This window comes from Sphaerodactylus townsendi, linkage group LG07 (assembly GCF_021028975.2).
Source record: "Sphaerodactylus townsendi isolate TG3544 linkage group LG07, MPM_Stown_v2.3, whole genome shotgun sequence".
NCBI classification, from domain to species: Eukaryota; Metazoa; Chordata; class Lepidosauria; order Squamata; family Sphaerodactylidae; genus Sphaerodactylus; species Sphaerodactylus townsendi.
This window is the reverse complement of record NC_059431.1, coordinates 47,530,847-47,546,344: the sequence shown is the minus strand read 5'-3', so window position 1 is coordinate 47,546,344 and position 15,498 is coordinate 47,530,847. Positions and strand designations below refer to the sequence as shown.

The 15,498-nt window shown below is 43.2% G+C and overlaps 1 protein-coding gene across 9 annotated transcripts in view; it reads right to left on the bottom strand.

Moving 5' to 3' along the window:
- Nucleotides 1-15,498, bottom strand: part of CAST (calpastatin) — an 82,391-nt gene that overhangs the window by 58,351 nt on the left and 8,542 nt on the right. For all 9 annotated transcript variants that reach the window (XM_048503396.1, XM_048503398.1, XM_048503399.1 and 6 more), the window contains exon 2: nt 9,273-9,332. In XM_048503396.1, the coding sequence (XP_048359353.1) occupies nt 9,273-9,332 (60 nt within the window). The remainder of the gene's footprint in view (nt 1-9,272; nt 9,333-15,498) is intronic.

Here is a 15,498-nt window from a genome sequence, read left to right as displayed (position 1 = left end):
CCTCGGTATCTGTGAAATGGACCGTGGGCACAATCGCGAGAATATCGGCATCGTCTTCCGTCAGGGTTTCTTTCCTTTGCAGATCGCATTAGGCTAATAATGCTCTCTTGGCGAGAGTTTTGAAACTCCGCCATTCACGATAAGGCGCTGACGGAGGTGCGGTAACTTTGGAAAATGAAGGCGGAGCAAGGGGAGGGGCGGCTGAGCCAAGGGAGAATTGAGAGAAATGGGCAGAAGGAGCAACGGGGGGCAGAAGGAGGACGAAGGCGTCCAATTTAGCGGATAGAGAAAATTCCGGAGTTGAAATTGAAGGTGAAAGATCGAAAGCGAGGGCGGCCTACAGCAAGGGAGCCATAGGTCTGCAGGCTGATGGCGACATAACATTGTCTCCATCGCCAGTAGCAGTGACACCGGCGCGCCGCAGGCTCTGTGCGAAGAGTGCGCCCGATGTTTTCCCCAGTCCTTTAAGATTCAATGTCCCACACCTCTGGGTACCATAGGACACTGAGCTTCAATCTCTCAACCAATGGTGCGCAGCTCCCTTCTCTTTACGGGGACTCCTGTCAGCATTTCGCCGCTTAACAGCTTTCAGTTCGCCAATCCGTGCTTTGTCATAAGCCCTGCTTTTGCAGAAGACTCCCATACTCACCGGGTGTTCACGTCGGACGAGAGAGTGTCCTAGGGACGCGATGGTCTCTGGATGCCTTGATCCAGAGGACAGGGCTGATACCGAAACGGTGGTCCCTGGATGCGCCGATCCAGCGGACTTCGGTATCGCGGCCCTTTCCCAGGCGACGGTGAGCAGGGTGGAGGTTCGAGGATTCCCGGGTTTCGGCACCAGCTTGTAGTCATCCCCGCAGGGTCGTCGCTAAGGAATAGGCGAGACGCAGAGGAGGTTCTCTATCTGGTGGGAGAGCGTCAGCTTAACAGGGAAGCGCGGGATTTCGTGATCCTGACAACTCTCCCTGTGCTGGTCTCTGGCACCTTTTATTAGGGTTTCATTGTGGGCGTGTAAAGGAGGTGGGTAGGGAGATGAGCGGGAGACCGGGAGACCTGGAGATCATTGTGTGATGCATGATCTCACCTGGCTACGTGCGGAGAGGAGCGTAAGCGTCTGAGCCTAATCCTCACCTGGGGGCAAGACCTTTGTCCCTGCGCCCGGTGACTGAGCCAGACAGATTCACTTGACCCGTGACTCATAGGGGGGATGAGGGGAGTGGGGTGGGAGATGCGACTCCAGAAGGCCCGTCAGAGGTCCGGCAAGTTGGCGTCCCAACGTTCTACCACGGCGCTGCTGGGTCAGCAGTGCATTACTACAGACTTGTTATTAGAATTTCAAAGAAAATATGTCCCAGATGTCATTGCCTCTCAACAGTTTGTAAAAAAAAAGCTTTATTAACATCAGTTGCACTGATACTGGCCCTACTCAAAGTTGGCAGCAATTGGGTGGCAAGTAACTCAAATTGACAGAGAGTTTCAGGCTACACAATGTGTTAGTGGGTGGCATGTGGCCCCTAGATTATATGTTGGCCATCCAGAGGAAAGAGGAAGTACAGGGGAAAAACAGGAAGAAACCACTTGTTTCCAGTCTTCCAAACCTTCGGATCAGCTGAATTAAGCCATACTGATGGATATAAAAACAACTCATAAATGTATTCCATAGGTGAAGGAAAATCTATTACTGATATAAAAATCTCTCATAGCAGCTTTATATGTCTACATTGAATATTGGTGATAAAGTGGAATAATGGTGATAAAATGGAATGCTGACATACTTCACAAGACAATCCTTATAATTCAGAGCCTGAACAGGATTTGCAATTTAGGGAACAGTCCTTACCTTTTGTAGATCTAAAGTACAATGCAAAATCTATAGACAGTATTATTCCCAATTGTTTGTTGAAAAAGACTGTTCCTGCTTTTTAGCCAATAAAGAAAATCACCATAAGAGTAATGGGTTTGCTGTCTCTTTCCCCCCTATAAACTCTGTTGTAATCTGGGGGGAAACATGAGGATGAACACGAGGCCCAATAAAGAAACTTTCCTCCAACTCTCCCCCAATTCTTCATGGTGATTACCAGGAACCAACAAAAAGTAACTGGAAGCCAACTGAACCATTAAAATACTTGATTTGCATAAGTAATTAGCAAAAATTTTGCATAAAGGCCAGTTTAGTCATCCAGCAGTTCACGCTTGATTTGATCTAGAACCCACTTATTTGTCTTTTTGGTGGTCCATGGTATCCACAACACTCTTATCCACTGGTGGGAGTCAAATAATTTAACAACTGGTTGTTTACAAGCACCATTTTAACAACCGTTTCTGCTGAAGTGGTGCGAACCTGTTGAATCCCACCACTGCTCTTATCCAACACCGCATTACAACAGAATCTACTTTCTCCCTGAAGCTTTCTTCACTGTCTAACTTTCAGAGACTGTATTATCTGAGACTTTTAAGGAAACAACAACTGAATGAAAAACTGCTGGTGACCTTCTACATACTGCATCTGTGCTACATACTGCATCTGTGCATGGTTCGCCAGTTGCACAGTGGCAGATAGGAAGGCACTCCAAAGGGTAATCACCACTGCCGAGAGGATTATTGGCCAATGACACATTCCTTTCTTTACACTTAAAAATATTTTCTAGCTGCTTTATGGCTGCCCTTCCCAGTCTCAATCTTTTTCAGATTCCTTGGCTGCCAAATCCAGTTGCGTCCTTAAGAATAGTGCTATTTGTACTTGTCCTCCACTCTTCCCTAGTAGTGGACTGAGTGCCATCCAGCCAGCGATTCTATCTTCCAGCACTGTATCTTTTTTATTACTTTGGGTTGTATCATCATAGGTTTGTTGAGGTAAGGGTTGGTCAGAAGTGGTGTACCATTTCTGTGCAATACCAACCAGGCTGTAGTGGCACTGCTGTTGTCTATGAAAGATTCTCCACCAGTTTCACCTTCCACTACTGCCACTGCCTTTTCAGGATTCCTCTGTCCTTATTATCATTGGAACTATCTATTCTCTTCTACTGATATGACCATTGATCCATGAAGGGAGTAGATACATCTTAGTTTGATGTCTCAGCTGTGACCATTTTATCTTGAGTAGCTCTGCTACGAGTTCAGCCTCTTAACTGATTCTAGACCCCTAACAGTATTGCTCCCAGCTTCACTGCCACCCACAAACCCCCTCACCATGTTAAAGTAAAGGGTCCAAAAGGGGGAGGAGAATGTACAACTTCCAATAAACTTTAAACTAAAACACAAAACCTCTCAAAATGGTATTGAAATGGGAACAGGGAAAGTTCTGCATGGGATGCAAAATATTACTTGCATACCACATTTTATACAACAATTTTTGCTGCATATGCAATGCATGGGAAAATATATCACTCATCAGACTACAGCATAGGATTGCACAGTTAGTGGAGGACAGTTGTTTCTTGAATTTGATTACGTTTTATCTCTTTTGGCTGGCTTATTCATTTCAGTATTCCTTATGTCCACTGCCTAATTACCTTTAATCTTTTATGATTACTGCTTATATTTTGTTTTTAGGCTATAAATAATTATCTTACTTGGCTAATAATATTGACAGCTGAATCCATAAACAACAGAACTAAACCCCAAAAGAATATTCAGGAAGCAATTTTTCCCTTTCCTTTCATATACCATCTCTGTTCTAGGACAGTAAATGCAAAATATTTACCCAGCAATTTCTGTAGTAACCTCTGCATAAAAGAGATTTCCTGCCTTCTCAAATCAATCCGATCTTTGATACAGTAATCCAGTTTGCATGCCCACATTGTATTTTTGTTTTGTTTTCAGCATTGCAGTCTAGGATAGCACTTGCCATTGAACCCAGCTATTTGTTTTCTAGGTTGCATTTTATTTGCCAATGTTCTCTTTGAAGCTATCATTATTACTCAGTTCAACCAGTTAAAATATGCTCACTGAGCTGACAGCAGGCCAATCCTAAAACTTGCTGCAACACCTTATAACTATTAGTAATAAACAAGTGGGAACCTGCAAGGGCTTTTCAGGAGGCATCTGATTTCCCACTCACTCACTATTTCCTCTTTGTCTTTCCTGAACGTTCTCATAGCCTCTCCCATTTCCTGCTTTCTTCTCTGCTTCCCACCCACCCAGCAGCCGACCTACCCTCTATCTTCAGCTTTTCTTCCTCCACACCGCCCCCCCACTTCAGCAGCCTCTGCCTAGGAAAACTATGGCACAGTTGTGTGGTGCCAGCTACTGGGCCAGACTCACTTGCATGGTAAAGAACACTGAAGAACTTGTAGGAGGCTCCTCGTTTTCCCCTGCATCCTCCTCTCTGCACTATTTCTTCTTTTTTTCTCCTCCTAGCAACCTCTATATCCATTCTCCTTCCTCTGCCTCATTCTATTCTTCGCAGCCATTCATCAACTTACTTTTTATCTGCTTCCCGTTTTCAGATATATTTATTATTTGCTTTATTTATGCCCCACTTTTCTCCTCAGTGGGAACCAAAGCAGCTTACATTATTCTCATCACCTGCTCTTATCTTCACAACAACCCTGTGAGGTAGGTTAGAATAAAATATATGACTGGTCCAAAAATCACCCAATGAGCTCCCACAGCCAGAGGAGGATTTTAACTCTGAAGGTCTAACCACTACACGACACTAGCTTTTGTGGTGTGTAGGCTGTTGAACAGTAGCAAGCAGTTTGACCAAGCTGAGTCACATAAACTTGGTGATATCAAATCACTCAAGTGGTTTCCAGCCAGGTTTACAATTGTCAATCTCTGGGTTGGATCTTGAAATCTGCCAGAATTACACCTGAAGTCCAAATGACTGAGATCTGTATCCCAGGACATTTTGCAGCAGCCAGAGTTTTCAGAGCAGACTGCAGCCCCTGATGGTTTCAAATCATTGCCATTCATACCTACTATATATTTTGGAAGCACAGACATATGGAATTGATGTTCCACTAGCCTCAAAGCTTGTACAAGACCAGTGCACATCCTGGTTCTGGTTAGCTTAGTGGACTTTCATTGTAATACACAGGATATCCCCTGGAGAAAAATGGCTGCTTTGAAGGGTGGACTCTATGACATTACATTCAGCTGACGTCTCTTGCCTGCCCAAATCCTACCCTCCTCAGACTCCACCACAAAATCTCCAGGAATTTCCCAACCTGAAGCTGGCAACCTTAGCCAGGCCTGGCCTCCCTCAGCCAAAACAGGCATGGAAAAGCTCCCCCCCACACACACACCTTTTTTTTTATTTTAAGGAACTGCGCATAAGCTTGTATGCAGCTTTTTACATATTACTTTTAATGACAGACTAGAAAATCTCTACTTCACCATGGTCCCAAAAATAGAAATGGCATAACTAAAATGGTCTGGCCTTGACCCCCACCATTACCACAGAATGTTGTCTTTCCAAGCTAAACAGTGAAGTTTTGGCATGAAGCAAGGAAGATGGGCTCAACCCACAGTGGAAAGACAGTATTTGTTTAAAGATACTCCTCATCTATTTTTCTCCAAAATGAACTTCAAGCATGTCATGATATTTTCCTATATAAATCCTATATAAAGGTTATATAAATCACAACCCATCAAGAGTCCATGCAGTGTAGTGGTTAGAACGTTGGACAAGGATCTGGGGAGCCAAGGCAAAAAATGCCACTCTGCCATGGAAGCCCACTGGGTGACCTTGGGCTAGTCACTCATTCTCAACATATCCCACAGGGTGGCTGTTAGAATAAAATGGAGTACAAAGATGAGGTAAAAATAAATAAACTAGATTGCCAGATTCACAAAGAGCCAAAGAAACCAAAATATTCATTTCAATTCTAGTATCTTAAAGCAGTCTACTAAAAAAATTCAATTGTGCAAAGTTTTCTGAAACACAAAATAAAGGCCTCCTAAATTTTTCAGGAAGGCATTCCATAATGTGGGAGAGGAACCACGGTGCTATTTCAATATTAGGCAGTGGCATATCTGCCTACAGGACAGACAGAATTGAGTAGAGAAAAAGAGTTGAGGCACAAACTCAGACTGGGAGAGATGATCCTTTGAGTAAGTGGGTTCTAGGCTCTGAAGGGCTTTAAAGGTAAGTACCTTCACCTTTAACTGAACTCAGGAACAGGGAGGAAACCAGTGCTGTGATTTTAATATGGGCATTTTGTTAGCATGAGAATTTGCACTGAATAACAAGTGATCTGCGACATTGTGACCAATGAAGTTTCCAAGATGTCTTCCAAGAGAGCTCCATGTAGCAGTGTATTATGAGTCTCAAGTATTAGCATGGGTCAGAAAAGCCAGGGTGGCTGAGTGAAAGAAGAGAACTAGTCTCCATGCTAAGTAGAGTGGGACTTTAAGATATCACCTGCTTTTCAAATAAAGAGCTTGCTTCAATAGAATGCCCAAACTCTTAATGGAGGCGGGTAAAGAAAGATTTATCCCATTAAAGTTAGGCAGCACCAAACTCACCTCCATTTTGTCTGGATTAAATCTGTTTTCCTTAATCTACTTGCTCAGAGCAGAAAAGTCCTAGAACACAGAAAGCTGTTTTGGCTATAGACATATAGTTGACTAACACCCCATTCCACAGTTATCTACAGTTTATGTGCCACTTTTTTCTGTAATCAAAGCAGCTTGTATAACTATGGTTATGATTTTTAAAGTCCTTCACAACCTGGGACCCACATATTCGTTCCATATGTCCCCATGTACCAACTATGTCCCCATGTACCAACTAGGTTCTTCAGGAAGCCATCTGTCAGCTATCCCATCACTCAGGATGGCCCACCTGGCATCAACCAGAGCCCAGACTGGCATCCCTGAAGAGGCAAGGAGGGGTCCCTCCCTGGAGATCTTCAGGAAGCGTTGCAAGTCTTGCTTGCCTGCTTGTTTTGAGAGGGTCTGAATGGCAGGCATCTTTCAAGGGAAGAGATTTGTAGTTTGTTATTTTATTCTGATTTTAACTAGAAATTATCTTGACTATCATTGTAAGCCACTTTGTAAACCACGAAGAAGAACAGCAGGATATAAATGTTTTAATTCAATAAATAATTAAAACCATCTAAAATCTCAGTCCACAGAATTAACTTAAAAAATAGCAAGTTAATACCATGCTAACCAACCTCCACACATAAACCTCCATAAGAATATCGGAAAAGCTCTGCTTTACAGAGCCTTCATAATATTTGTAAGTTTGGGGCCTCTCTCACATCCTTGAGAAGATAATTCCATAGGACATAAGTAACCACAAAAGAATCTCAAGCAGAAACAATTCACGCTGACCTGACTGCTAATAATCCCTGGTCTGATTACTGAATTATCTAGTAATCTAATCACATTGAATTGAAGTAAATACCAAGTCCTGTAGAATCCCACAGTTTAATCCCATGTTACTGACTGATAATCTGTGGCCACAACCTTCTACACATCATCCAACACACTCAAACGCCCATCTCCTAATCCCTATTCCACTCTTCAAGTGCAGCAGAATGAAATAGTCCACAGGGTCTATGGCACCTCAGAAGTCAACAGAGAATAAAAGACAGGAATTTTCTCAGTTGCTATGCAAACTGAGATTATCCACCAGAACAACCAAAGGCATCTCTGCTTCCCAACTCATCTTGAAGTCAGAATTAAAAAGGTCAAGGGCAGAAACGGCCCAGAAAACACTGGAGTTGCTCTACCAATATTGCCTAAATTACCCAAAGAGCAAGTCACCTTGGAAACAGAACCTGTTAACACAACACATTCCAAGTAATTTCTGTGCCTTCTGACAGAAATACAAGTTCAACACCTCTAACATTTAAATGCTTCAATAATGACAGAAGAGTTTTTTCTTAACACACTAGGTTGCTTAATTGTTAGAAGAAACAACAACACAGCACTGACTTAACAATGATTCATGCATGTTTGGTCTCTGCATCTTCAGGGGCTTGAGTACAGCATGGTGAAGAAAGGTTAGGAAAAGAAAGAAGCAATTCGAAAGAGTCACAGAGGGTACATTACAACAGTCCTTGTTCTTAGGCAATACGATATGTAGTCATCTGTCTAATAAGAGACAGAAGAGCTCAACTTACAAGCAAACTGCCTTTTATTCACAGAGTTTCAAAAGCTCAGTTGACATTCTGGTGACATGATGGCTAGCATGCTTGAAATGTCAGATTCCTTGTCTTTAGAACTCACAGATAATTATTAAAACAAAGTTGTTGCCTCGGGTATATCTCCCTACTTGTGCTTTCTCTCTCTTCTCACTCTGCTGAGATTTAGATGCTGTGGTTTTAATTTATGAAATACTATAAAAAGAAAGACCTAGGCTGATATCGCTCCTCTCACACATGCAAAACAGTACTATTTAGTCCATATCACATAGCACCTGAACCTGTTAGGAGATCACTATTCATGTTTGAAAGATAACATTAGAGGTGAGGTGCGTGTGATTTCAAAATCAGAAGCAAAGTACAGGTGAGAAAAACTGGACTCTCCTCACACTTGGTTGTTTACGTTGTTTTTCCCCCCCAGACCACCTTTTATATAAGAAGTGAACTGTAATGGGAGAAAAGTACTTGAGGTAAGGAATAGTAGGGAGGTAAGGAAAGGGAACGGGAACAGGAAGTTCCATACACCATACACATACACCTCCATTAAAATTTGACTTCCATCTGGTTTTATGAGTGAAGAAGAAAGATGATTAAAATAACATGGCTGTTGCCATTACGTCTTCTTTGACCTCTTAGGTTTTGCTTCCCCTAGGAACTTCTACTGATGCCCCAACCGCCCAGAGCCCTTGGGGGGGGTGGGCGGGTTATTAAACTGAATAAGTAATAATAATAATGTATCTGAAGAACTTCACTGAAATTAAAGTCCAGAATTGCCTTTGCTACTACTTTACTCACAACATTTATTAATAGAAGAATGCACAGATCAGCACATCCATGTTTTCAAAGGAGGTCCACTCAATACAATAAAATTGTTCTGCTAAAATTAAGATCCATTGCACCAGTTTGTTCCAACTAGTGGATTCGAATGAGGATACTGATGTATCACAAAGCTTTTATCAAAATAGTGCCAGATCATTCATATGCTTCCCTTAATGATATAAGTGAATGAAAATTCAGACAGTTTCCCAAATCACAATTTGTGAAACAAAATCAAAGTGCATCCCTCAACAATGATAAAAGTTGTAAGACTTTAAAAAAGAACTATGGCTGTATATATACAGTATAATGCTTTGAGTTAGAGCTAATTATTGCAGCATATTACTTTGTACTTACCTCTGCGGCTTCTGTGCTTTTCTTATCTCCAGATGCTTTGCCTGCATTTTTATCACCATGCTGAAAGAAAAATGCCAAACTATTAAAACAAACATATGACCTACCCAAGATAACTACAAAACTACACAGCTAGGTTTGTACACCCATTGGAGTTATGGACTTTGAGGAAACCCATGTGCACTTCAGGGCAAATAGTGCCCTTGGAAACTGTTTCAGGTTGAGAAAGTCACTCTTTACATTTGCTAGCTTGTAAGGTCATTATGGCCAGTTACCCACAGGACAGCTGCCACGTGCTGGCAGCTGGAGTGCATTGGGGCAAGAAATCTTATCCGGATGTGCTTCCTCCCAGCCACATGCTGAGAGAGGAAGCACGTCGGGGCAAGATTTCTTGTCCCAACGCACTTCCTCTTGTCCCGCCTGTGTTTCTTACTTTCCCCACGGAAAGCAAAGAGCACTTTTGTACCAGAGCCGGGCAGAGAAAGCCAGAATAAATACTTTTCCTTACAAGCAAGTATCATGCTCATATTCATATTAAGGAATACCGCTGGATCTGCCTCTGGACACCTGAGTTGGTAATGCTAGCCTTTACACATCACATGGATTTCTAGCAATATAATCGTGGTGCATATTCAGGAGCCTTCCATTCTTTCTTACAAAAATTATTTTTATAATTTGCCATCAAGCGAATCCAATTCCTCCAGTCAGCCACAATAACTCTCACTACATTAGTCCAATCAGAGGCATAGCAAGGGGGGAAGCGCCTGGTGCACTGCTGTGTCCCCCACCCCTGTCCTGCCCCTGAACGCCCTCGCCACACCCCCACAGGGGCATGCGCCCAGTGCGTCACGCACCCCCCATCCCCTTGGAGTTATGCCTCTGAGTCCAATGGATTGTAAAATGTATGAATGTTAAAGTAGACAACTCCTTGCAGTTCCACAGAAACCCTTTCTTACAAAAGTCACATTTGACTGGTCTTTACCATGATAATGAAGAGACAGCAAGTGTTCCTACAATTCTAGTATAGGTCTTTATATTCAACTAGCAGACCTGGCCATGCTTCACTGTAACTTACATGGGGGGGGGGGTTTAGGAACAGAAGGGAGGAAGAAGGGGCGTACCGGCTGTCCCCTGCGGCTTGGCATGGGATGACCCGTCTTCCTCTCCCTGTGTGTCCTCGGTGGTTTGGAGCAAGGCAGGGAAGGGAGGAGGAAGGGGAGTGGCGTACTGGCTGTTCCAAGCAGCTTTGGATGGCACGCTCCTCCTTCCTGTCCCGGTGATTGTCCACGGTTGTTTCCCGGTGCGCTGAGGGTGGTGAGTTCAGCGCGGACGGGAGGAGAAAGGGGAGAGACTGACAGGCGGTTTCCATGGCACTTTGCTGGGAGCGCTCCTCAGCAGGGAGCCTTGGATGGCGGGAGTACAGCAAGGCGATGGCGGGCAAGGCACGGCCCCCTGCTATATGGCGGCCCCTCATTGGTCCGGCCCTGTGATATGGCGGCCCCTCATTGCTCTGCGGTGGCTTTCCCTAAACGTGAGTTTTACCAGGCTCAGGAGTGACCTCAGAGCCCGATGAAGCCGCCGAAAAATGCCCGCCAGGGGGACGGACGTCATGGCCAAATTTGGTGGCGATCCGTCCAGGCGTTTGGGCTTTAGGGCATCAGCAACAAATATACGGTTAGCTTTTAATATATATAGATAGGTGTAATGTAGAAATGCCCCAAAGAAAGCTATTTTTTAATACAACAAGAAACATTCTAAGACTTCCCATTATCTTTTTATAAAGCCAAACCATCTTGTGATGGTAGTAGTGTTTGGATTAACTACTTAAACTTAACATATAAAATTAACATTGTAGCATTTAGAACATTAGCCCAAATTTGAGGACCATAAAGGACAGACAGCAAAATATAACAACTCCATCAAAAGGCAGACTTCCTTCATCTCTACACAAACAGAAAAAGAGAAACAGAAAGGCAATGACAGGATGACGCTGAAGATGGATGGGATAGTCCATATAACTACATGCCAGCATTATTCACAAGATGTGTTTAACCAGCTAAAATGGTAGCAAACACTGTAATCTAAAGAAGAAATTACTTGAGTGGGGTCTCAGTGAGAGAGGTGAGACATAAGGGAGTGAACAAATACCATGACAGTGTATGTATTCTCTTGCATTGTGTTGTGTATGATTACAGACATTGCACATTGCCATGACGGCTCTGTTTTGCTAATCTCTCTCTCTCTGATTTCTCCCTCCCCTCCTCATCTTGGTGCCAAGACCAGCTATTCTTTGCTAGTCCCCTGAGTCAAGAAAGTATGTCTATAATACAAAGATTGAGACCTCTCAAACAATGGGCACTATTGGATGTAATGCCACTTTATCTCATGCTCAACACATGCAATGGCAGCCAGAGGAAGAGGGAAAATGTTCTCCTTTTGACATTTCATCAGGATCTCGCAGTGATTAATGAAGAAATCTTTAGACCCAAAGGTGCTAACTACCCCACTGAGGAAACCCCTTGAGTAATTCCAAGGTAAACAAACCACAGGGAGTGTTTCACATTGAGAAAAATGCAAGGGGGGGGGGGAGGCAAAAGCCCCTTCTCCCTGTGCTGAGAATCTAGATCAGTTCCCAAGCATGTGGGAAGTGGAGGGACCTGCAACCTTTTTTCTATTGTCAAGTCACTGCCAAGTTATGGCAACCCCATGGGGATTTCGAGGCAAGACATGTTGAAACTAAAGATATAAAATTTCCAGAAATTTTAAAGCCATAGCAGGTAAAAACTGAATCTATCTAAGTTGGAGGTCCTCAGCTGGGTTGCGACAGGAGGGGGAAGGGATTTTAGCCACCGCTGCTTGAGGGGTCACCTTGTTGGTAGCCCCCTTGGTTCATAGTCTGGGGGTCAACCTGGAATCGTCTCTGTTAATGGAGACCCAGGTGACCCATACAACCCAGGTGGCATTTTTAATCTGCGCCAGGCACGGAGGCTGGCCCCCTACCTCTCCCAGACCGACCTGGCCACTGTGATCCATGCTATGGTCACCTCCAGGCTAGATGATTGCAAGTCACTTTACGTGGGCCTTCCCTTGTGGTTGATCCAGAGGTTGAAATTGGTCCAGCATACAGCAGTGCGGCTTCTCACAGGCAGCTCTATACGGAATCATATTTCTCCTGTGCTGCGCCATCTGCACTGGCTCCCAATAGAACACCCGATCACCTTCAAGTTGTTGGTACTAACCTTTAAGGCACTATGTGGCCTGAGGCCCTCATACCTCAGGGACCATCTCTCCCCACATGTCCCCACTTGGCCTCTGCACTCTGGCTGTTCCAGGCTGTGATGCGGCTAGCCTCCACCCAGGCAAGACATGTTGAAACTAAAGGCCTTTAGTGCCTTGGCCCCCTCCTGGTGGAACTCTTTGCCACCATCCGTCAGAGCCCTGCAGGATCTTGAGCAGTTCTGTAGGGCCTGTAAAACAGAATTATTCCACCAGGCCTTTGAAGGAGGACAGTCACTGAAATCGGATGCCATCCCCTGTATTCCAACTTGACATGTCTACACTAGTGGGACCAGTCCTTGCAACTTGCAATTGTGAGATGTGATCATCGCCATCTGATATGTACATTGCTATTACTATATTGTCTTTGTTTATGGTTTTATATTATTTACACTGGGTTTTAAATTGTAAAGTTTTATTATACAGATTGTATAATACAGATCCCTTCGGGGGTGGGTGGTATACCAAATTTAACAAACAAATAAACAAACAACAGTGGGGAAAATTTTCCCCCTATTTTAGTCCTTATTTTTTTTTAAAAAAAAACTGAAATATATGCACACTTACTGTCCAAACACATCTAAACAAATTTTACTGCTTTAAAAACATTAAATACATCATTTATAACTTAGCATATAAAATTGCCCTTTTTATATATTTAAGAAATTTAAGTTATGCCTGAGTTTTGTAGAAGCAAAACTACAAATAGGCCCAAAACCTGAGGGAAAACTGCACATAGATGCACCCTATGCTATCTAAGCACATATACTTTAAGTTATACTATCTGTTTAGAGAGAACTTAGTTCTCCATGAAATCCCGAAGTTTCCCTTTGAGGCTCTGGTGCAGTTTCTGCCCAAATTCCCTCGAATCTTTTATTTCCCTTCAGCAAATTAGGGCAATAAGTTAGCTGCTAGGCAACCTGTAGGCATATATGTCACATTGGTTTGAATCAGATGTGAAAATGTCAACCACAAGTCAAGCCAAAAGAACAACAGAAAGCATGCAACAATTGACAAGCAATGACAGCCCTGCATGCACCTATCATGAAGATTAAATATTCTTCTAGAAGTAGAAATGCATCTTGGATTTAATAGCTGTATATGTCTACTGTATGCACCTTGTCCTTAAAAGCATTTCTTTCATCCAAAAAGAGAAAATGTTTCATAGCAGGGTTGTTTTTTTCAGTACTCCCCCAAATTTCCAATTTTTCCACATTTCAGATTTTTTTAAAGGGCCTGGGGACAGGGCATAATCAAGAAAAATATTCTGAATTCTGTTGTTTTTCTTAGGCCTTCACATCTCTACCTGCAACTCAAATCTACATACAGTGGAAAACCCAGACACAACATGCACAGTCTGCAATGTTTGAATCAGCTTCTGGTACCTACTAGAATTCACTAGCACTTTAAACTAGACTAGAGACTTATCTAGTGACATTATTAAAACCTAGTTAGGAATTCTTTCAGAATCATAGCTCAATGATGCAGCTGAAACTATTCCTAACCTCTTGCTTGTCCTAAGACTTCTCCATCTTGCCTAGGAATGCTTCCAGGACTTGGGAACTCCCTCCTTCTCGCCATCAGAAATACCTTGTTAAACTCACTTGCATCCCCTTGCCTTTCTCTAACCCTATTGTTTTCATTCAAGCACCAAGCTCTATTGGCAAGACTAGAATTTATCCCAAAGTGTGTGTTTCTCCTGGTATCACTCCCATTAGGTGCTTTTAAAAAGTTGCCCAGAGCACTATCCCTGGTTCTCTTCCCTTCTGAACGTTGGACTAATGTCAGTGTCACTGGCCTAGACCCTTTTAGTATATGCCCAGCTCAGCATGCATGTTTTCTGATCTTGCTGGTTTCACCTGAGTGTAGATTAATGTTTACCCAATTCCGACAGATACTGCAAGCCACCTGCTTTTCACTGCTGCTCCCATTGGAACTACCTTTTGGATTACTGGCTGCCTAGATAACAGGGACTGTTGCCTGAGCATCTGAATCTGTTTGGAATCTGTCCAAAGAGCTTCATCCCGTTGATATACCTCTTTTGTTGTCTTCCCCCTCTTGAATGATAGATCTTGCCCAGGTGTCTGGAATATGTTCATCTTAATATGGAAATTCTAGTATGGTACTGCAGCTGTATGCCTGATATTATTGTGATAGATTATTCCCCTCAAAGACTCCTCTCTTTTTCAGCATACTCAAGGTCTCAGGACTTCTTCCAAATCTGCATAAGGAAACTCACCATCACTTTATCAAAGATCCCTTGATTGCTGCTTGTCCTGGAATTTGCACTGATCAGACACATTCCTTTAACAGTGTACAGAACTGTTCTTCAGAGTGAGAGCGGAAAAGAATTTCTTCTTTATGCCCAACTGTTTCTTCCACTACTGTTTTCCTGAACCTTCCTAACTCTTTCCAATAAGTAAGTTCTCATTACTTCATACTCATACTTGATGAGTACATTCCTTTTTTCTCAATTTTTATATACTCTCTCTCCCTCTCCAACTGATCTCCTGGCTAAGCCCTTTGGACATATAGTAGCCAGGGATTGACAACCTTCTCCTCTCTTCTAGGTATTTCAGCAGTAAGCCCCCATAATTGCTAAACACTTAGTAATATCCATTTGGTGACTGCAGTAGTTTCCCACAGATCTAATCACAGGATTGCCATGCATGGCCTGTCAACCAGCAGGAGACAGCAGGGCATGGGGGCCACTGTTGGTGATGTCAAGATGTTTCTACCAAGGAAAACCCAGCAGTCTTCTGTTGGAATTGCCAGAAACTCCATGGTATAGCCACAACATTTCCAGCAATTCCTAGAGAAGACAACAATGTCAAACTACAGCCCTTTTTTGGGAATTAATTTTCTCATGCTACCACTCTAAACAGCAGAGGGAAATCTGAGCTGTAGCAGGAGATTCCCCACCCCCACTGGGGACTTTGCAAGCCTATCTAAT